We start from the raw sequence: 24,768 nt of genomic DNA, 5'->3' as shown, positions 1-24,768 counted from the left end.
AAACCCTTGAAGAATCTCATGCTGCAAACGCTTCAATCGTTTCGCCCCACGGATGTAGTAGTAGTAAAATTCAAAGCGGCAGTTGCAGAAAAAAAAACAGGGCAACGGATAGAGATGTTCTCTTGCTTGGGATGTCAGGAATCCACCTGTGAGTCCAGTTGAGGGGTGTATTGCTACCGCACTGATGATTTTGCACAGCATGAGTATTATGAGTGCTTGCTGGGTAAAAAACAAAAAAAAGGACAACAACACGTCAGTAATCTCTGCCCACGCGGGAGTGCGGGTATTAGACAGTGCAGGTACATATTTTTTAAGACTACCTAACACACTATGCCTGATACATCACTAAAGTAGCTGCAGTCCCTTCGGAGAGACGTTTTAGATAACGAAACAACATGACAGCACATCTTTTGACACAAAGTGATTTTTGCCCATATGGTAGAAGTAGCCCTTTTGCTCTGATCTCGCAGCTTCCCAAATCCGTCCAAGGTTATTACGCAGGATGAGGCAAAACTGGCTTGGGACGAGTGTAAAAAGGCCACTCCTACGGACGTCGTCATCTAAGTGCAAAACACCATGCTCTGGTAGGTTAGCTAACTGGTCAGGTGACCCAGCCCTGTGTCTGGACGGTACAGTTTTGATTGAAGGAACATAAAGGGCTGCATAAGACAGCCTGGGTGCGATTGTCCCAGAGTGCAAGAGTGACTAGGCAGTGGGTGTGGTATGGTACACATTCTTCATCTGGCTGTGAGGTCTTTAAGGTTCTTATGAGGGTCTTCCGGGAATGGGAATGTCCCAAATCGAGTGCCTCTCTCCAGGATGGTGGGATGGGAGTGAAGGCAAATGGATGGGAAGATCTGAGGGGATTGGTGAAGAAGGTCAGCCTTGAGAGGGCGGAGCCTTGGTTGGCCTTTTCTCCAAGTTAGTGCTGCATATATGAGGGCTGGTTGGTGGACGGCACATCCAAAGTCCAATACTTTCTTCGTGCTTCCTCCTCTTGACTGGATTTGTCAGAGCAAGAGAAAGACCGATTCGGTCACAAAGGAGACAACACTATTCAAGTATTAGAGGAGGACCTTGCCGAAGGTGATTGGAGGTACAGGTTGAAGTGGTGGGAGATGAGTGGCTGTGGAACCCGGGGTGATCTGTGCTCTTATAGACTGCAGCCCAGCGCTGGGCTCTTCTCCTGAGGGTTGGCGAGGCGACGGAGACTGGCACTGGAATAGCCTTCATCGCTGCAGCTACTGCGCAAGCTTCCCTGCTCGTCCGAGTCACTTACGCTGCTGGTGCTCCATTCCAGATCTCCCAACAGATAGTCTGTTCCTTCCACATCAACATCCACCTCTTCTGTAAAGCAAACACAAGGAAAAAAATGTTAGGGTTATTTGGTGGATATTTCCTCTTCATCATTCCTGTCTGTAGAGCATCAAAGTGAAAACCAAAAAGGATAAAAACTGTGTAAAATTATGATTAACCGTGATTAGATATTTTAATTAACAGCCCTAATATGATGGTATATTGTGAATGCAAAGTAAATCACATTGGGGGAAAAAAGTATCTGCCAAACAGCTAAAGTAGGGCAGCAACAACACTGACAGCATGGATAATCATTGATAATGAAAGTTATTTACAGATTTCTTTATCAATTGTAGTGACGTTATTATATAATAGTGGAAAAATACCATTTTTTAACATTTTTATTTTAACATTTTATATGATTTTATTGTATTCTAAAAGGGTGTATATTATGTTCATAGGATTGTTTGGCAGATATTCCCTCTTTATCCTTCCTATGTCTGCAGTGCATCTCAAAACTGAAAAATTATGAAAAACTATAAAAAAAAATGATTTATTAGATTAATCAACAAATTTCATTAATCGTAAGTGTCTATGCACCGTGCACAGGAAAGTGCTATCAGTGACATCACCATACTACAGTGAAAAAAATACAATTATTTGTGGAAAACAAAAGGTGTTGAAATCATAGTAGAAGACCATTTTATATTAACAGTTTCTAATATATTTATATTTTATATTATTTCCACTTTAATATCAAACAATAATAAACTTCTATATTATTTACACTTGAATAATAAACAACCATTTTTTAAAAATAATTTAAAGATTAGATAATTATTTTTTATAAAATACAGAAAATGTTATTTTTATTCAGTTAATCAAGAAATTATCAATTATCACAATAATTGTTATGTAGCTCTAGACTAGATGTAAAGGTAAAAACAAGACATTTGCAAACCACGGAAACTACAAAGGTTTGATGAATGATGTTAACACAGATGTCTGACAGTGTGTATACACTGCAAGCAAGTGGTGCGACATGACAAACAAGACTGATCACGTTCGAATCAATAAAGCCATCAACAGTCAGCTTTCTTGATTATAAAGAGAGAAAGCTACTTTTGTTCTGATGTGTCATTCCGCTTGCCTATCATCTATATTAAACATCATCCGTCAAACTGTCCTGGATGATCCTTGTCTTTTGTTACACACGCATAGTACAGTCATCCAGCTTTATGTTGCATTTTTTTCTTTAATATTTAAAAAAAATGTATTCACATGCACAGAATTTATAATTGTGTGGAAACAGCATGGTGCGAGCTGTAATTTCATTTAAAAACTTGTTTTCAGTCGATTTTTATTAAGGTTATACCATTTTCATGTGCATTTTGAAGAGTGCTATGTTTAGTCAATCTGGCCCATTATCTCCATGGCAACATTCCAATTTAGGTGTTAGCATTCATCATGGTGCTGCATGCTACAGTCTGTCTACGTGCCATCTGTTTTTAGGACAGGCCACAGCATATACAAAATAAACTCCTCAAGACAACTATTTGTCTCAGTTCTGGGAAAAAGCATGCAGACTTCCTGTATGATCATCAAACCTCCACTGTGTGTCTACAAGTGAACCTGAATCATGGCAGTGTACAGTTCTGTAAATGACAATCAGTTCTAGGTAGAAGCATTTACATAAAAAAAAAAACATTGGAAGCAAGGGCTTCTTGGTATTTTAAAGGAGTTCTAAGAAGCCTCACAAATGGATCTTACATATTTGACCTTGTTGTTTTCAAGTTTAAAAATGCACGTATACCAATGTGATATAAATGCATAAAAACAAGTCCAGAGAAGTGTTTTGTGTCATTTTAAGTTACAGTTACATTTAGTCATTTATCCAAAGCGACTTACAAATGAGGACAATGGAAACCATCAAATTCAACAAGAGAGCAATAATATGCAAGTTAGCTTAATGCAGAACAAGTTAGTTGGTTAACTATTTAAATGATTAAAATAAAGGACTATCACGTTTCTGTTTAATGTGTTTATTAAATGAGCAGTACAGGTTTCTAAATGTTGCAAAAGCAAACAGTTTAGTTCCCCTGTTTGTTCTCTTACTTTAAGTTCACATCCATCCACATTTGTTTAACTTCCTGTCTAGTGATCTGTCGCCAATATTCCCATCAGCATTTGTGTTTGCTTTGTTATTAAAACTAATATTTTACATTTAGCTTGCACTTACTTTCATTTACATTGTTTAGCAGTGCATTTCCTGAATAAGCACTGTGCTGCTTCTTACGAATTGCACTCTATACTAACTGCACTCTACTCTTATTTGATGAATTCTTCTCATTTATTTTCAGAACATTTAAATATTTTTATTTTGTACTTTTTATTGTTACATTTATTAGTCTAGGTTTGGTTCTTTTTTTATTCCTTATGCATCTGTGATGATTATTTATTTTTGAATTACCATTGTGTATGAAACTCGATTATGGCAAGTTATGATTTGCAATTGCTACTTTTTTAATCAAGTTCAGGTAATCCACATCTTCTAGGTAGAATATGGTAGTGTTATCTACATCTAGAAGTATTTTAAAGGCTGTTTTCACACTTGAATTTAATCTATGGTCCAAACTAGAGATTCACAAATCAAATTAATAGGCTAATCTGGGATTAAAAATGTTTACCAGCCCAAATTGCTAACCATTAAGATACTAAAACCCATTAATTAATGTATGTATCTGGCTCCATGACAAATATGTTTTTGTCAGGAGAGAAATGTGGGAACTGTCTTCAGTCTGAAACACACATTACCTGTTTTACTTCCATGGAGCACACATGCTATACCGTGTGTTATCTGTTACTTTTAGATGTTTCTAAGACTTTTATATAACACTTATATACCTTGGTCGGAGTCAGATTTGTCTGAAGAGATGGTGGAGCCCATGCTGTCCATGCGTGTGCGCTCCACACCCAGCTGCTCCAGGCGTCTGCGCAGGTGCCTTTGCTCTCTTTGCAGCTGGTCTATAGTGTGCTGGGCCTTTCTCTCGCTATCCTCCAACCTCTGCAAAGACACAGACATGTTCAAAGTCTTATTAGAAAATGCATAAGTGCTTCTTCTTCAATCTGCACCAATCTACAATCTTTTTGATCAGAAGGGGCAAACACATTTATAATGCTACAATAAATTTCAAAATAATGTTGTTAATTTGAACTCTGTTTAAAAATCTTGAAAAAAAAATCATTGTTTTCACAAAATATTAAGCAACACAATGAGATTACATTTTAAAATATATTGCAACAAAAGTTATTTTACTTTTAAATAATAATTCACAATACTACTGTTGTTACTTTTTTTTGATTAAATAAATGCAGTCTTGGTGAGGATAAGAAATTTCATTAAAAAAAAAAAAAAACTTTAACCCAAAACTTTTGAGCAGCACTGTATGCATCCGGTTCCTAAAAAACTTCTCCTTTATGAACCATAAAAATTGATTATTGTGATTATTATTTATTTTTTATTTAAGCACTGGGGGTTTAGGCTGACAGGAGTTTTTAAGCACTTCTGTGTCTTGCCTAACATAACAAAACTTAACCGTGGTAAAATCACAGAAACTGCCTCGTGTGACTTACTGCTTTAATATCAGATCACGGCATTTTGGTCTTCTGAGAATCCTCTAATGTTTTCATGCCACCAAACAATATTACCCACCAATGGGCTGTTGGCACATACCTTGATGTGTTCCTTAGCCCTCATAAGTAGGCTGAGGGTTGTGTGCCTGTTTGAGTCTGGTCCTAAGGGCACGAGGGATTTCAAGCGTTCCAAACACAGTCGTAAATGTGCCCTCCTGAGTTGGTGACATGAGGAAAAGAAAGCCAGAGTGTGAGTCATAAAACAATTCACCTACAACACCACTTTCAATAAGCAGTAGAGACAACATGAATCATAAAAACAAGGAGAATTCTGACTATGATGTGCAAAATTAAAGGGGTCATATGACTCTTTGGAGTGTTACAAACTGTTCGTGAATAGATAAGATCCCTAAAGTTGCAAGTCTAAAGGCTCAAACTCTAATAGATATTCTATTTAAAAGTTAACACTCATCCGCACCCTCCTAAAACGCCTTGTTTAAACACGCCCCCACGTCTACGTCACTGTGTGGGAAGATTTGCATAACACCGCCCAAATGTTCACACAAAGAAAGAAGGCGTGACTTTGATTCTTGCTGCCGCCAGGTTGTAGAGATGTTGTGTGTTTCGTTGTGAAAGCGAAGCTTGGTTAGGTCTTCCAAAAGAGGACACAACTAGAAATCAGTGGTTAAATTGTATTTACAACGCTGTTCTAGAACAGTCCAACCCAAATATTCAGATGTGTGAAACGCATTTTATGGAGGACTGTCTCCTGAACCTGGGAGAGTAGCCTACAATGCCGTCTGTTCTGACTCACAGCCTGTATGTATGTTTTCATATTTAAAGGATTTGTCAATGATGATTCAGACGTGAGTTTTTCGCAGTGTAGGGTAGCGCTTGTTGTTTGTCATTTCTCCAATCACAAATGCAGACATGGTTTTATGTTTATGCAGCATGATGCAACGCAACACGTAAAAAGACAGTATAAGTCATTATAATCAGTAATTATGCCCCCAGTGGGTGCAACAAATGCCTCGTTGATAATGGGTTTTAATGTTTTTGTCTCGTCGCTCCTGGAAACAGCATCACAGTATGGTAACGGGCGTAACAATTCCGTCACATGCTTAAGGTATTCATCCGATCACAACGCACAGGTTAGCTGGCCAATCAGAGCACACCTCGCTTTTCAGAACGATGATTTTTGGTAACTTTTTTAGCAACGTCATATGACCCATTTAACACATTTCAGTTTGTTCCTCACATAAAGGTGTATTAAGAATTCAAAAGACTTGGAGTGTAGTGCATGAGTCATATCCAGTAATTTATAATACTTTCAATGTGCCTGTTTGACGTTTTTGAAGCTTTAAAGCTCTTTATAATTGCAAGGTGGAAAACAAGCTAATTCTTCAAATATGATCCTTTTCTATTACACAGAAGGAAAACTCATGAGATTTGGACCTAAAATGATTTTTGGATAAACAATTTTTTAATAATATGAAATGCGAAGCATGCCAATTAAAACAAAGCCCATGAATGTAGTAAAAAAACTGTAAAATACATCAAGACATTATCATTCTGTTATTAACATCTAATGGTATGAATGGAACAAATAAACTTTATTCAAATAAGGATCATTAAGTTGATCCTCCAAACGCTACTCTAGCTTCCTCTGCTTCTTGTGCGTGCCAGCGGGATTCACCGCTGCTGGGGTGTGGTGATGATAGGTGCCAGCAGCCACATGACCTGTTACGCAACCTGACAGAAACTGCAGACTGCTTTGCTTTGCTGCTGTATTTGTACGGAGGCGTGGGTCACAACCCAACTATTTTACTGCTGCTTCTCAGTGGCTGCGTATGAACGTCTGTGTGTTAGCAATGCGTGTTCTGCCAACAGATAAGTGTGTACGTGTTGGCTGGGGGCAGCTCTTTGTAAGCCACTATAGTTTAAGCATTTATTAATTTATATATAAAGAATATAACAAGAGGATGTTAAATGAAAGGAGTCATTTTGCTACATGCAAATGTTAGACAGATCATGCAAATTGGGAGATCATAAACACAGAACTGCTGTGAAGACTAAACTAAAATACCATTCCAACCTTGTAGAAAGAATATTCATAACTTACAAATAACAATAACTCCAGATGTATTAGAATACACACTAAAACAGCTAGAATGAACAAAAATAATGTTTTTGATAGTAATATAACGGTAATGTAATAAAAAATTATGATTTTAATAATATTTCAAATAATGTACTAACCATATATTTTAATTTACTAGAAATTAATATTATCTTAAAAAGAAACCGTTTGAAAAATGAATGTTAAAAACCGATTTATAGTTCTTGGGTTTTATATACACAGGCATTATATATACACACACACACAAGGAAATAAGGAAATGCACAATTGCATTAAAATAACATTGAGGCCAATTGTGTTTTTTTCGTGTGAATGTTGCTGCTGCAGTTCAAGGCTAGTTTAAAGCAAATCATTAAAGTGAATAAGCAAACACAGGGTAATAGAGAGCAATACCTTACTGCTAAAGAACAGGTTTTGTGTACATCTGCCTCTCCAGTGAGACACGTACACACAAACATTCACTGCAGAACACACCCAGACAAAGGGTAATGTTTGCACCGCTGCTCGTCGCTTTCATATAGAGTCTGAAGGTCAGGAATACTATTACATAACTTCAGAATCCGCCACCAAAGTGGTGACATAACCTAAGTGGCCTTGTGTTTGTTAAGCAAATACAGACTGCGTGTGTTGTCCAACATTTACACAAAATGAGTGCTGCTGTCACAGGGTCACAGTGCGCTCAGATTTGTTTCACTTTCTCTTCCGCCTTCTCTCCTCATGCACTTTTGTTCGAAAGTTTAGAGTCGGTAAGATTTCTTTTAAAGCAAGGATGCATTAAATTGATCAAAAGGGAATATTTAAAATGTTAAAAAAAGATTTCTATTACAAATAAATACTGTTCTTTTGAACTTTCTATTCATTAATGGAATAGTTCAGCCAAATCTAAAAATTTGCTTAAGATTTACTCATCTTCAAGCCATCCAAAATGAAGATGTCAGTAAATTCAGCATTACTGTATATCATTAGCTCACCAATGGATGCTTTGCAGTGAATGGGTGCCGTCAGAATGAGAGTCCATTCAGCCGATAAAAACATCATAATAATCCACAAGTGCCTCACATGATTCCAGTTGATCGTGTGAAGCGAAAAGCTGTTTGTAAGAAACAAATCTATCATAGTGTTTTAACTTTAAACCATTACTTCAGGCCAAAATACCAGTTCTTAATCCATAATTACAGTTCCCCAGGTGAAAAATTTCATCCCCTGTTGTCCTCACACATCAAAATCCAGCAACATTATTTGTTTAGAACGGTTTTTGCTTATAAAATGTTCTTGGTCTATGCATATTTCTCTCCTCATTCCGATGAGATGAATTTTCACTGGAGAAAGCAAAATTATGAATACAAGACACATATTTTAGCTGGAAGCAATGGTTTAAAGTTAAAATGTCTTGATGGATTTGTTTCTTACAAACACAGAGCTTTTTGCTTCACAAGATGTTAACTGATGGACTGGAGTGGTGTGGATTGCTTTTTTGCTTGATTATTGTGATTTATTTTATTAGCCGTTTGGACTCTCATTCTGGTTAATCAAATAAATGCAGCCTTGGTGAGCAAAGAGATGGCGTTTCAAAACATTCAAAAAATGACACTGACCCCAAACTTTAGAATGGTAATTTTATATGGAAAAGCTTATTCCCAGTCAGGAGTCCCGACATGCCATGTCTCTCTACAAAAAAAGACCACCCCAGTTCTGTAGGACACTGTTGATCCATGATCCTTTAAACAGGTCACCCTCTCTTTATTTGAGCCATATGACTATTAGCATAGATCACCATCCTTTGACATCTGACCTCTAAGTAATTGTCTTAACCCCACTGGAGAACTGTACACGCCATGTGTATGTGTGGTGACCTGGAGCTCAGGTTACACATCTTAAACCTCTCTCAATACAAACAGGCCAAGGGTATGAAAAAAAAAAGTCCAACTTGAGAACAAACCTCGCCTCGCTGGCACACCTAACCTGTAGCTCTGATTGAGATGGTGTGTGTGTGCTATTGACAGAACGAACACAGCAGCTGATAAAGTATCTATATAAGAGCTTAATTAAATTCCTCTGGAGCAGTAGTTTTCAGTGTGCAGACTTCACTTCTTTATTCAACTATATAAGAAAACAGCCTTTCGCTGGGTGAGTGTGTATGACATGTGGCCCATAACTAGTGCAGGGTGAAAATGCATGGCATGTGAGACATTGAGGTCACTGGGACAGTTTCAACTGATACAGGTGTGTCACTGTTTACATGACACTGATTCACCCCAAAAGATGGATTTCTGAGGGGAATTTCAGGTGAGATTTTAACTTCCACAACAGCTGTTTTACTTAAATGTCACAGCGCTAAACTCTGAGCCAGGTGCAAACAAAACTGCCCTACTTTTTTGTTAAAAAAAAAACAAAAAAACATTTGACATAGTAATAACATAATAGTCATATGTCCCACAACGCATGCTCTCTTATCATTTTAGCTTATTCAGTTACTTTTCCTGTTGTTTTACGTTTTTGTCATGGTATTGATTCAGTAGTAGTAGTATTGAGATATTTTAGTCAGGTATCGGTTGGTTAGATTTTATGGAAGTGTATTTTTTTTTTTTTAAGTCACTTATCAAGTCTGCATTATTTGCCCAAAAAATATAGTAAAAACTGTAATATAGTGAAATATTATTACAATATCCTTTCTAAATAAAAGAATGTAATTATTATAAAAATACAGATCTGATCGCAAACTTTTTTGGTAGTGTAGATCTGCTAACCAATAATTCAGCTTAAAAGTTGAACAATGATGTAACTGATTGTTAAAACATAACCAGTCCACAAATATTCATAGCTAGTTACTCCTTGCTCGTAGAGACCATATTTCAACAAAACATACAGTTCAGCTTATTTACAACATCATAAACTGTCTTTGATGCAATGACTAATGACAAGTGACAACTAAATTCATAGTAATTAATTCACACCTAAATTATATAAATATAAAATGTACACAAAAGAATATAAGATAAAAAAAAAAATATCTACCAGGTAAAGGAGAAAGACTAGTAATGGGATCGAGAATGAATCAGATTCATACTCACATTGTCCACACAAGCACTACCTTCTAAGCCATAGTACTACACTTGTTATATTTTTTTGATCCAAAGAGGTTCACGACCACATGAATCATTACTACACAGCTGTGCTGGTCTCACATCAGACATGTTGCCCATTTATTCAAATCTGCATCACAAATGCACTCCCACTCAAGTAGCTTTATGAATATCAGCCCTGGACTCCATTTTGAAACAAAAGCAGAGACATGGGGAGTCTCGCTTTCCTTCTATGGCTGGATTTTTTTCTAAACAGTAGATGAAAGCCACTCTTTAGAAATGAACAGTGGATCAGTTGTCCGGAGCACTGTGACCTCAGAGCTTTGCACATGTTTGGTCTGATGTATACAGAATGAGACACACTTTGCCAAGCACGAATGGGAGTGCAGTGCGACTTAAGCTGAATGCATTGTTAGGAGTTTAAAAGTCGAAGTCCAGCCACAGTGCTAAGCCTGACAGCATGTATTATTCAGCACCTTCGGCAAGCTGAGCTCAGTGTGCGTGTTACCCAAACCATTGAGCGCTGATGACAGAGACATTAAGCCTGGTTCATTAGTGAGATCTTTCCTGTTCGAAATTTCAGGTCACCCATTAATTGAAGGTTTACCTCTAGGTCAAAGCTGAATGGATACATCATCCGACGGACTGACCTTAATACTCATCTCTAAGCATTATCTGGGGGCTAGTGGACACACATGAAAAGAAAAGGCTCCAAAAAGACTCAAACTAACCATTTGGTCACATTCCCTGGTTGTTTAGCTTTCAATTACAGAAGTTTAATCTTAATCTAATCAGTAAGGTTGTAATGAGGTACAATCCTGCAAGCTTACAGATAAGAACTAATGACTCTGACGATGCCATGAAGGTTATATATGGACATACCTGTTCTTCTCCATCTCGTTGTGTGTAGACCTGCAGAGACAAAAAGGCAGAGATGTTAGGAATCATTGTGCTGCTTCTTTTTTTATCTACACTAACATTTATGCATTTGGCAGATGCTTTTATCCAAAGCAATATGTATTAGATTGGGAATTCCTTGGGAATCAAATCCATCATCTCCGATTTACTATTTAAGTTAGAGGAATGCACACTAAAGGTGAAGTCATTAATGACATTATTTATTTACCCTCATGCCACTCCGAACATGTATGCATTTTTTTCTTCTATTGAACACAGAAGACAGATATTCTTTAAAATGCTGACTTTCAGATCCCATTGACTTCCATAGTATTTTTGTATATACTATAGAAAGTAGTAGGTCCTGAAACCTACAAAATGACAAAATGACTATACCTTTAATGATGTTGCATCAGTAGTATCCTAACCCTATTGCTTAAATTTAAGTTTAAATATTAAACTTTACTTAATGCTACAGACATGAATGATTCCTCAAATCATGCAGTTTATTAAGGAGAGGTGTTTTTAATTATTTTTTAAGTGATCAGGCTTGTGATTTTTACTTGGTGGATGATAAAACAGATGCAAGAGGATCTTTTGATGTGGACCATGCTGAAATACCCTGGCAGACACCCACAGCTAGGGCTGTGCAATTAATCAAAAAAACGATTCGATTCCGATTATGAAAATACAATAATCAAGATAAAACTATTATTGCGCCCCATTTTGCAGTGCTGCGATTTCGTTCATGCATAAAAGCCCAATTTCCCATGCCAATCAATAAAATCATGTAACGTGACATTTGCAAAATGGGACGTGCTTGATTTATTGAAGTTTTTTTTTTTTTTAAAGCGTGAAAGAGAACTCGCTGTGCTCCTCAGGAAGAGATATAGCCTAAAACTGAAATAAGACATTAAACAGTATAGTGAATAAATGAAATAATCATACTGCTTGATACTTGCGTAAAAAAAAAACATTAAAGCATAGTTTGTTTCATTTGTATCTTTATATTCTGCTGTATTTGTCTTTGTTTTTATTACTGAGAGTTTAATTATTTTCAATAATTTTGAGGACTTTTTTTTGTTTATTTGAAATTCCGCTGGCCTCTGCAATGTAGATGTCATAGCAACCTTATTTACAGGAAACAGATATCTGGTATTTATCACTATATTTTAAATAAATCACTCGTATAAAGTTTTGGTCATATGGCTCCATCATAATTGTATTAAATAATCGTGATGACAATATTGACCAAAATAATCGTGATTATGATTTTTGCCATAATTGAGCAGCCATACCCACAACACCCAAGCATCATAGTTTACATTTACGATGGAAAATTTTTTAAATCTAGTCTTTACATTCAGTCTTTATTTTATAAAAGAAGTGAGAGTGGAAATGAAAACAGCCCAGGAACCACTTTAGCAACATGCTTAGAATGCACTCAGAACACCTTAGCAACTAAATAGCAATACATTTCACATTTATCTTATTTCATTTGGTTTTCTAAAAACTGGCCAGAAATCAGTCAATTAATTGCAACCATTTAATTCTACTGACAGCACTAGTTTTAAACCAACGAACTAAAAAAAAAAAAACATGCCAAAAAAACTTATAAGTCACTTATCAAGTCTGCATTATTTGCCCCAAAAATATAGTAAAAACTGTAATATAGTGAAATATTATTACAATATCCTATCTAAATAAAAGAATGAAATTATTATAAAAATACAGATCTGATCCCAAAATTAAATTAGATCCCAATTAACTAAATTAGTTAAAAAATATGAAAAATATTTTTAAGTAATAATTTATTATTAAAAATACAATATTTAAGTATATAGCTATATAATCAAAACACATATTTAAGTGTCATTGTCAAATACCAAAAAGCAAATATTTTACAAATAATATTTCACAATTTACTATTTCTTAACATTATTTAAATAAATGACCATTCAGAAGCCAATTTCTAAATTTTGGAGAAAAATTCATACCATACTTAATATTTTACATGCATGCATGTAATATCTATATATTATATCTATATATATTGGCATCTAAACATTTCAAACCCCCTGAACTAATGAACCGGCTACAGCTCCAACATGACCTCCTTGTTCTGGATTGAAAGGCACACAGAGACTGTCCTGTGCTCACTGCTGATTTGAATGTTCAAAACAAAGGCGAACTGGTGTCCCTGTGTGTGTGTGTGTGTGTGTGTGTGGTGTAAAGGATGTACAAGAACAAACTCCAAAATGGCAGAGGGATTTTAAGCGCCCATGGGCTTGTTTAGTGGATGCAGGAGTTCCCAAAATGCTAATTGCTGATTGCAAATGTACCCTGTCCTCTCTGTGTGTCTCTCTCTCGCTACGTTCACAAAATATATAGAGGCCCTTGGCCCTGCTTAGCAACAGTAACTAGAAACACAAGCCTAAGACACAAGACGGCGGTGGGGGGTAGAGTCCTCACACACCATGTGAATGAAGGCTCACTTCGGAGAGGCCATTTCAAGATCAACAGCGGAGTGAAAGAAAAAGCAAGAGGGCAAGAGAAAAGCTGAGGGAAAACAAGACCTCAGTAGAAAGAGTCCAATGTCTTGCTTTTACTGCCTTCAAGTCATGACACAATTATCATATTCAGCACACAAAAACACCACCACAAAGTTATAACCAACGGGAGGATGTTTTCTGTTGAAAATGTGAATACTGACTGGAGAATTTTGATTGCTAACAATTTATTATTCGCCTAATGGTTAGAGAGTCGGACTCGTAACCCAAAGGTTGTGGGTTCGAGGCTCATACCATGTCCTTGAGCAATGCACCGAACTCCCACTGCTCCAGGTGTGTGTGCGCACTTTGGATGGGATAAATGCAAAGCACTAACTCCGAGTATGGGTCACCATACTTGGCCACATGTCACATCAAACTAGCCCGAAAATATAAGGTGGCGAAATTGTAATTTCAATAGTAAAAAGTAAAATCCAGGAAATGTGAAGGCAGTATTTCTACATGACAGTAACTCAACACTCTTGTGCATTCAAATCAGTGGACTGGAACGGTATATAAGGTGGATTTGCACAAGTGTGAACAAGTGTACCCCCCCCCCCCCCCAAAAAAAAAGAGAATACATGATGAGCACTAGAGAATGGGTCAGAATGAAGAACAGAGCAAATGGAAGACACTGTAAAGAGTACTGGGACTTGAAAGGGAAGCTTGGAAGGATCGTGTCATCTTCCTCACATTCATCCATCCTTCAAACTGACCTCATGACCCCTTCTGCAGTAACCCTCACTCTAAAAATAACCCTCTTCTCAAGTCAGCATCTCAAAATCTCCGTACCCCTTTAAAGGAGTAGTTCACTTCCAGAGTAAAAAATTCCTGATTATTTACTCACCCCTATGTAACCAAAGATGTTTATGTCTTTCTGTTTTCAGTCGCAAAGAAATTAAGGTTTTTGAGGAAAACATTACAGGATTTTTCACAATAATGGACTTCAATGGTGGCCAATTGGGATGAAGGTCAAATTACAGTTTCAATGCATCTTTAAAGGTATCTACACAATCCCAAATCTATATACTTAACATCTATATACTTTTTAACCACATAGGTACATCTTGCAGTAGCTCCAACATGCACGTCTGCAAATTTACACATTACTTAATTAATCTGGAAAGGTCACTCGTGATTAGCTCTTTGTTTGTGTACTCCTGTGTATGACATGGGTTGAGTAAATCATCAGTAAAAAAAAATTTCTGGAAGTTAACTAATCCTTTAAACTTGCCTTTTAGGAACACAAGAAAACTTGACAACACCTCATCAAAGCTATCGTTTATGACCTTTAGTTAATTTGACAGAGCTGTGAAGGATAGACATACAGTCCATACAAGAGGTTGTACTTACATTATATCACATTTTCATATCTAAGGAAAAAAATGTTCTTTGGAAAGACATATTTTAATGTTTTATCGGCTGAACATTAGAAACAATGGTACAATACAACATAGGGATGCTCATGTTAACCAGTAACCGACCGTTAAGAATTTTGACTGTTAAATACAATGTTAAACGGTTTAAAAAGTCATTATTTATTTTCAGTAATTTATCAAAATATTTTTAAAGGTTTGCTGCATTGTTAAAATAGGCTAAACTATGCGTATAAATGAATTGTGCTTTTTAGAGAGAAAAAAAGAAACATAAGTCACGTAGCCTATTAATAAGTCGCATTTAATTATTACACTCAGAAATAGGCTTAATGCCATCGTGAAATGTTTACAATATTATAATAAACACTGTAAACATAGCTATGCTATTTTAGTTCCTCTTTATTTCATAACAAATCCTTTTAATTAACAGTAGCCTATTTTTAAAGAACAATAATAAAAATAGCCTATAAGAAGTTATAGCAACATAAACGACAAGCCAAAACAAATTCATTTAGGCTAAAGCGAAACTGAAACCAATGCTGGGTCTCTCATTCTACACAAAATCAAACGTTTTGCAATGTATTTGAATGTCAAATTATTATTTATAATAGACTACTTCACTTGCATTCCAAAATCCAAGTAAAACATAATGTAAACATGCATTAAAGTGCATGCAAATAAAATTTAAATGAACAGCATTAAAGGGAAAATATAGGATTAAAAGCCAATTCTAAACATTAATAAAGACTACAATGGTATATACATAATACTAAAATAATACTGCATTTATCCTGTCTATGGCCCATTATTGCTATAAATATATTTTGAGACTAGTTGATGAACTTATAAACAAGCTTCCTAACATTAGAATGCCATGCAAAGAGATCAGCTGATCTGCTTGGCTGGCATGGTGCTCAGGAGGTGGATTTTGGGGGTTGGCGCTGGGGATCGACGGATACCAGTGACATAACAGCTCGTATCACTGTGTAACTCAGAGTCGACTCCTCTCGTTGCAACTGCACTTGCCAGACCACCTGTTCCAACACATAAAAGGGCAAAGCAGTTTCCTACAAAACATATCTGGTCTGATTGGATGCATATACATCCAGTCCACCCTGTGATGTCTCAAAGGCGTAACATTGTGTTTCCCACACCATTAGAACTGCAAAGTGAATACAGGAAGGGCTTAAAAGATGGCACCAGTGCAAACATTCATACAGGAACAAGCGGACAACCCACGGCTGCTGCTATGTGCATTACCCCACATACGGTCTGAATATAAGTGAGAGGTAGGAGGAGCTGTCATATATGTAATGGGGTGTTGGAGCTGCGCTGGTAGCCTGGATGGAAAAGAGAAGAGGGGGAGGGGGAGAGGAAGGCACCAGCCCACCGCTCTCACACGTACACAAATCAGGGACACACTGCCACCCTTCCCCCACAATCCATCAGGAAACGCAACCACGGAAAGCTGGAGGGAAAGGCAGGTTTACGAGGGAGATCTACTAGATAGGAGATCCACCTGACCTACATATAATAACGGGTCTTAAAAAACACACATTCGAACATGTACATAAATGGCATTCCTGCTTTTTAGAAGCTCAAATGGACTGAAAGCTCAAGCAACTGAATCACTTTCCAATCTCCAAGCAGTTTGAATAAACGGGAAAGCCATCTAATGAGTCATTTGGAGAGATGTGAGGAGCTTATTCAGTGTAGAAATGCAGATTGCATTCTAGAGCAAAAACGTTTCATGCATGATGCATTAACACCAGTGTTGGTGTAGTGAATGTAGGTTACTGGAATATCCTGAGGCTGTGCGGATGCTTTCTGATGTGCGATTCTTCATGTATTTGGTGCATCAAAACTTCTTGCAGGACTGGTTTGATCTTTTTTAGGTATGCTCATGATTATGATCAAGATAGCAAGATTTGTTTAATACAAGGCCATTTTGCACCCACTTACTTTCCACCACCTGCTCTTTTTAAAATAAGTGTTCTAACCTGCATTGCAAATGCAAACAAATTACTGCAACATTTACAGGAAATAAGGTATCCTGCCCTATCTATAGTAGCTGCTGATTAATGCAGACCAAACACAATGAGTTAATGGAGGGGAAACACATCATGGTACCATATTTTGTTTAATCTCCTTTGCCAAAGATATGAAAGTGGAACATAACTACAGCTTGGATACTAATAGTTTTAGAAAACTACCACTGGTGAATATGCAATAGTCCCTTCAGCGAACACCATCAATGATAAGTATACTGAGGGAAAAAAAAAACAGGCCACATAAATTTCTAACTGGTCATAAGATTTTATTTGGTGAATAATTTCATTGTGGAAGGATGCATTAAAATTATTAAAAGTAGCAGTAAAGGCATTTATGTTTTCTATTTTAAAATAAAGGCTGTTCTTTTTAACTTTCTATTCATCAGAGAAAAAAATATAATGGTTTCCATAGAAATATTAAGCAGCATGACAATGTTTTCAACATTTATAATAATAAGAAATGTTTCTTAAGCAGTAAATTAGAATATCCGAATAATTTCTAAAGGATCGTGTGACACAGAAGACTGAAGTAATAATGTTAAAAAAAATCATTACAGTCTTTACAGGAATAAATTTAAAAAAGAAAAGTAAAACATTTAGTAAATTTTAAGTCACAAAACTCATGGTTCAGATCATTTTACAGATTTTGAGTAACGTATGGGATAATTTTTTCGGATTAGCAAAAAAAAAACATACTGAATGCTTACTTCTAGTACTTCTATACAACAGCAAAAACTACCCACTTAACTAAAAGTCAGTAATAAAACCAGAACAATTACACAAATTACAAGCATAGATGAATACAACGTCACATGTATGGATCATGGATCATCTACAGCCTTCTACACACTGCACGATTTTAGCAATCCTATAAGATCGCTGCAAATCACACTGTGCGCCATGGATCTGATAAACTTGGGTACGACATGTATGCAGACTGTATGATGACAAAACCTATTGACTTGTAGTCTACGATGGGCGTGACTATAGAAGAATAAAACATCATCAGCATGCACTAGTGGTAAACAAAAAGAGCATGATGAATCACACTTTGGCAGTTGTAATTTGTATGCGTGCTGAAAAAAGCTTAATCGGTGAAAGAGGAAGCGATAAGAGCTTGAGCTATGCAGTTTTATGTTTTAGCGCCGTGTCATGTTGATTTTATGTCGCATTTTTATTGGCTGGTCAGTAAACATGGGTCATAGCAGCAAACGCACTTTGCAATGATCATGCTGAATTTCTTACACTGTCAGAAAATTACTGTATGCTATCTTTGGTCGTACGACATAAGATCACCAATTAGGAACTACGATCACAGAAACTGCCACGACTATTTCATGATGCAAATCTTTCTTCTGAAACAGAAGAAAATCGTGCAGTGTTTCTCAGGCTTAAGATTCGTTGCACCCCTAGTTATTTTGAATCGCAATACTATTTCACCATATTGCAGTTTTTACTGTATTTTCAGTGGGAAAGTTCTTTACTGTATCGTTTTACTGGAAAACTATTTAACTAGCATTTGACGTCTGGGTAGAGTTCATTTTGGACCATGTTATTAACCCTACGGTCTTTGTCTAAGCAATATTCTATGACCTTGTATAATAAACAAAGATTCTGCTAGTAGAGTTGATGGCTGTGTAATTTCATGTCTAGAGGCCTGTTACATTAAAAAGACACCTCCCACAACTTCTTTATCACCTAAACCAACATTTAAACAACAACTTCCACTGAACACACCATAAGGCTGTATATAAATAGCTACAAACCCAGTGCAACCCTTGTTAGGCCTTAATATCCAGTTACAAGCTACACAAACATCCAGACACAGATTAGCGTTGGGGACTTTTTCAGCACGCTGGGTCACACAATAACTCGATTTTTATCCAAGTTCATACTCCCAAAATGGTTCCTCTCCATGATTCAGAAGCAGCAGCTTTTATGATCCTATGCCGACCTGTTTAAGAGGGGCCAAATGGCTGTGAATCAGTATCATATGCAGAGTATGACAGCAATGTCAGCTACAGCTAAAATATCTCCCCTTAGTGCAAGAATAAACTATCCGTCTCAAAATTCCTCCTTACCTTTATCAGACCAGTCAGATTTAGAGTAACACCATATTCTGAACAGGCACATCAATGGCCAATCAGATCATATTTGATGTTTAATATTCACTTATATGCAACATTATTATGGATCAATGATATTTTACTGTGGACGGGACTAATGAAAGCAACACCACAGAAATAGAGTCTGGTTCCAGCAGTAAAAAAAATCCCATTCATTGTACAGGGCAATTGATTTTGAACAATAATCTATAAACCTTGTGAAACGTGCATGGATGAGGTGTTCAAAATAATATCTATAATATGCATTTAGAAAAAAGACTTCAAAACATTAATTGTGACCATGTCTGTTGGTCTGTCTTTTGATGATGACTCCATAATAATGTGATAAACTTACAATCATTTGAATGGTTTCACTTCTAATAAGAACATAAAAAAACAACATTGCCTAATAATAGGTGGCAAACAGGCAATTTACAATAGACATATTAACAATCAGCTCTACTTTAAAAAACAATTTAAGGCAAATGATTTAACCCACTGACAGGCGACGGACAGTTCCAGGCGTACTAATCGGATGATGCTTATGAAAGCTGAGGTGTTGAGTAGTGAGTGAGTAAATTGTGAGTGTGGAACGTGGGTGGTGAGAGTCACAGGGAAAGAAGCGATCAGCGTGTGAGTGTACGTCTCTCTCTCCATGTTGAATGTGGGATGGCGTGTCCTGACTGCTTCTGCATGGGGATGAATCAGTGGGTGTGTTTGTGTCACGCACACACATGGTGCAGATATGCGCAGGTCTGATAATTCAGAAATCACTCACGGGACACATGGTCTCTTTGAAGTGATGTGTGAATCACGGATGATGTTCCTGGTTAGAGGGCGTATTGGGATTCGGAGGGTAGAAAAACACATGGACCATTCACACCGTACACAGAGTGCACACTAATAGACCTGCCATGATGCTACTGCAGTCACTAATCTACTATTGTATATTGGTTGGTTTTCATGGCAAGTAACAAGATCCCATGAAAAAAAAAAGTCCTGTAAAAGATCAATTTCTTCTTGAAAAAAAAAATATATATATTAGGGATGCACCAAATGTTTGGCAACCGAAATTATTATTATTATAAGCCAAAAATTGCAACAATAGCTCTTTAGTGTTTGGCCGAATAAGCAAAAAGTCAGAATAAATTGTACCAAACAATGGCGTGGTGTGATCAAATAGAGGCACGCACTAATGCAACAAACATTTTGGCAGTGTGGAATCATTTAAAAGACGCATTTAAAAACTTCAGAGAAAGATGCAAAAATCATTACAAGCACCGACAGAGAGAGACTGTTTAGCACTGCATCGCATGTCTTCAATGAAAAGTGGATGGGGTGGTTGTTGCTGGTTAGTGTATGATGACTGAAATCACGAAATCCCCTTAAACGGTTAAATAAACTTCAGAATGTTGTATTTTCTAATATACAAATGAATTGCATGTATTCAAACAGTGCTGCATGACCTCACGGCGCCAGGGTTCAAAGTCCAAAGCGCAAGGAAAATCTGCACTGAAATGGTGTTGTTCATCAATTGCTTAGTAACATTTTTATGAATTTTTACAAGGTATGTGACAATGCAATACGTCTTCCCAAATTCATAATGAGAATCATTTATAAATCTAGTGTTGACAACAAAAAGAAGCCCTGAAGTCTTCCTGCGGGTTTCTGTCCAAATTAAAAGCTGAGAAAAAGCAAGAACTCTATCAGCATTAATAAATGATATTATTGTAATTTTACTGTTGTTCTGTAAAATAAAATAAAGACAATAATAACGATAAAACAATTACAACAGCTCTATTAATACATGTATTATAGCATTCACACATAGTGATCAGATGACGATTAGTGATCTGTAATATTTTCTTATGTTTTAAAAGAAGGATCTTCTGCTCTGCAAGGCTGCATTTATTTGTACATTTAAAAAAGCATGCCTGCTTTATAGAGACTAGTTGAGACGGCCAAAAAATATTATTTTCCTAACTTATTAATTTAAGTTAAAATTAAGTTAAATTGTGTTTAATCTATATAATGTCTGCTAGAATGTTTAAAAAAATTCAGTGTTAAGTGAATGTTTTTAGAGCAGATTCGGGCTATTTAATTTATGCAATGGTGAAGAAAAATTGGCAAAATTGCTCGGTATTCAACCCAGTGTTTCGGCTTCGGCCAAGAATTTTCATTTTGTTGTATCCCTAAAAATACTGCTTCCTGTTTCTGTTGAAACTACATTTTAATACAATTGTTGTGATTTTAACAGTAAAAGACTGTTAAAATGCTACAGTAAAAAACCAGATAACTGGTTAACAGTAAGTTTCCACACTATATACAGTGAATAACTATAATCACATGTACTTTTACAGTAATATGTTGTTAAAATTTAAAAATTTTTAGAAGTGAAAAATAAAGTGTCATTGTATAATTTACAGGGATAAAACTGAATTCCCTACATGACACTTCACATTTTATGTTTTTTCATTGAAATAACGGTTTCTTCTTCTTGGTTGTGCGCATTAGAGTTTTATTTGACATATTATTAAATTCATTTTAAATGCATTATTTCAGTATTGTGGGGTTTTCTTTGTTTGTGTGAATGACACTGTGTGCAACTTTTGTATATTAGTACTGCCCTCTCCAGCATGTGGTAAAGCTGTTTGTGATGAGCTTTGAATAATTTTGTGACTTTGTCATCACCACCTGTTAATAATGCTGGTTATCAGTGTATTACAATGGTTCAAACCTGATATTAGTACTTCGCTAGGTTGGTATATTAACATTACATCAGTCAATGAAATATGCTTTTATTTTTATTGTGAATTTAAGTCTGTAAAACCTAAAATGCTGCTACCCTATTTTTTTATGGTGAAGTTCTGGCAACCACAGCTGGTGGTATTTTACCGTATATTTCTTTTCTTTTTTACAGTGTAGGTGGAAGTACCTATTGCTCAAATTTTTCTTGCTTATTAATTTTTTTGTTTCAAGACATTGTAGATTCGTTAGTTGGTTGGTGTTTTCATGACAAGTAACAAGTTAAAATACTATAAAAGAGCAATTAATTTAAAAAAATTTATTTGAACAAGTTCATAGATTGTTTGCCATTTTTGTGGCAAGTAACAAGTTAAAATGCTATAAAAGATTTTTAAAATTTGCTTTGGATAAAAACACTAAAATTGATTCAGGATTGACTAGGCTAAAAATTTCTTCAGAAGAGTCTGAGTTATCGTAGAAACCTGGTGAAAGTACCTGCTGCTGCAATTTTTCTTGTTTTTGATTTTTCGTTTCAAGCCATCCCTCTCTTTGTTGCTGGTGAAGGGTAACATGGAGGCATAGCCGTGCTCCGCTTCTGCAAATTCAAACAGAGACATTTAGAAGCTCATTAGACCACAAGCACATTGGCTACCTAAAATAAATAAATAATCAAAGCCATTGATTAGAAATATTGACCTTTTTTTTAGAACCTGGCAGAAAAGCGGTTAAAATTACGTTAAAATTAACCAATTTCTAGCCAGATGTCTTGCTTTTGGGTCAATGATGTCATCTGAACTAGAGTAAACCCAATAGCCAGCCGAACCACAACAGATAGATGGGAGGGGGGATGCACCAGGAAACCCTCCACTTTATACCAACGGCAGTACTTGATAAATGCATTTCAGTTCCACATTTGCAAACAAACATGTCATCAAGAATCATTAAAACTATTTATATGCTATATAAGCTTGGGTTTTATCCCTAGAGAGCGTTAACAACACATTAGTGTCCCCTGTAAAAGACAAGTGTATGGTGACTGGCCAGCACACAGTCTCAGACATCTGAAGTGGCCACTTCTCCATGTCTTGATCTTCCCCAAATGTCATAACAACGGGGGAAAAAAAAAAAAACGTCTGCATATTATTTATTCACCTCTAATAAATAGGTCGAAGCCCCTATTAGCTTTACAGCAGACAAGCACCCTAGCAACAGTGTCAGGATTAATTTGCATGCCAGAATAAAATTTTATATTGACTACAAATGTAAATATCGTAAACCGACACTTTACCTCTTTCTCTTCGATCAAGATATTCAGCTGCTTCGATCAACATCTGCAGTTTCTCAATGGCCGTCATTTTAGACAATAAACACCGATAAAATAAACGAGGAAAAAAAAAACTTGCAGCCTTTCGTTCAATCACGCTTCTTCCTCTTCCAGCGTTTCGATTAAAAAAAATTCAGTCAGGCGAATTTACAATATATATTTATATATATATATATATATATGTTTTGTATAAGACAGCGAAGGAAATGTTTAGATATGGGGTTTGTTGATATTTCAGAAAATCAGAAACGTGTAAAACAAATGGTAGTGAGGGCTCTCAAAAATATGGAGTAAAAAAATCTAACAAATAAACACGCTGGTTTCCAAATAGCTGGATGATAATAACCGAATAAAAATGTCCCTCAGCTGCCAAAAAAAAAAAAAAATACTAAATTAACTAGTCCTGTTCATTTTAGAGATATTGGAGATCAAATGTTAAAACTGGGAGGACAACACGACACGAACCAACGAAAACCTTCCAGGTTTGCAAAATCTGGCAACTCTTCCTGAAAGCATGTAAGTGGTGACACTCAGGAAGGTCTAAAGACTTTTATAGATGAGCTGTCAAACAGATAAGAGCTTTAGTTCTGCACTTGGTCAATTTTAGGCTCGGATACTGACAGCAAACGCTATTAACTAGAGACCACCGTTGAGTCTTAAAAAAAAAAGAGGAAAAATACTGGATTGACAGCTCAGTCAGATCGATCTGATGACGGTACAGCTCACCAAATTGTAAAAAATTTATATTTAAGCAGCTGGTGATATATTTCTTGCTAATAATTTTGAGCTTTGGTGCTGCTGTGCTGGTTAAAACAAAACAAAACAGCATTCAATCCCAATTCCTTCTTGTTTAATTAAAAAAAATCGTCAATTTTGATATGCCTATCCAGCGAGGTTCTAGGCAATATTGTGATGTGTAATAAAAAAGGGAAAAATCTTGACTGGTCGTTGAAAAAAACTGCGTTGAAAATAGAATACACGGCCTCCCAAAGTCCAAACAATCGCTGGTTTCGATATTTTAAGCGTGACAAACGACCTGGCTACTTATTAAACAGCTCTAGCTGCACATGCTAAGCTGTGGTTGTGTGCAACTGAGGAAAATTAATCAAAACTAGGAGAAAAAACACGCAGCTAGCGAAACCATAACGTCGTTGAGCCAGGCAGATGAGATGTTTGCTAGCTGCTGTCATGTTACTGTACGCCTCTCAGAGATTTAGGAGACCCTGCAATTCTATTGGACAAGACGATACAGGAAGCGGGATTCTCATTGGATGGGCTTACTGTCAATCTAGCATAACGCATCTAGAACGCACCAATGGCTGATCTGCATTCTAACGCGAGAATCGTAGGACTACTGTAATGCGATTCTGCAAGATAATGGTGCAACTAAGCAGCACTGTAGCGCCATTTTGGAGCGAGGGTAGAACCTGTGCCGTTGTATTTTGGCATTTGCTCCTGAGCCAAAATGGATCATTATGCAAATCATGTGTTGTTGTTATGCTATGATTGGCTGAAATGCCGCAGCACTGTCGCCTGTGATTGGGCTCCTTTAAAAGGTTCCGGAACTCA

At 36.4% G+C, this 24,768-nt stretch overlaps 1 protein-coding gene across 1 annotated transcript; it reads right to left on the bottom strand.

Moving 5' to 3' along the window:
• On the bottom strand, positions 1-23,255 carry mxd1 (MAX dimerization protein 1). The gene is made up of 6 exons (XM_059548715.1): positions 23,164-23,255; positions 22,371-22,470; positions 11,035-11,064; positions 5,030-5,144; positions 4,201-4,360; positions 1-1,347 (listed from the first exon to the last, which is right to left on the bottom strand). Exons 1-6 carry the CDS (start codon positions 23,228-23,230, stop codon positions 1,154-1,156), a joined length of 666 nt encoding a protein of 221 aa, XP_059404698.1. The 5' UTR covers positions 23,231-23,255; the 3' UTR covers positions 1-1,153.
• Positions 23,256-24,768: the final 1,513 nt, after the last annotated feature.

Source organism: Carassius carassius, chromosome 4 (genome assembly GCF_963082965.1).
Source record: "Carassius carassius chromosome 4, fCarCar2.1, whole genome shotgun sequence".
Lineage (NCBI taxonomy): Eukaryota > Metazoa > Chordata > Actinopteri > Cypriniformes > Cyprinidae > Carassius > Carassius carassius.
Note: the sequence above shows the minus strand (reverse complement) of the source record. Positions and strands in the feature narration are given on the sequence as shown.

Excerpts from the sequence above, each read along its gene's own strand:
- mxd1 (XM_059548715.1), bottom strand. The coding sequence starts at position 23,230 with ATGACGGCCATTGAGAAACTGCAGATGTTGATCGAAGCAGCTGAATAT. Across the intron at positions 22,471-23,163 it reads TCTTGATCGAAGAGAAAGAG|AAGCGGAGCACGGCTATGCC; the intron begins GTAAAGTGTCGG and ends TTGAATTTGCAG. Across the intron at positions 4,361-5,029 it reads GGGCTAAGGAACACATCAAG|AGGTTGGAGGATAGCGAGAG; the intron begins GTATGTGCCAAC and ends GTGTCTTTGCAG.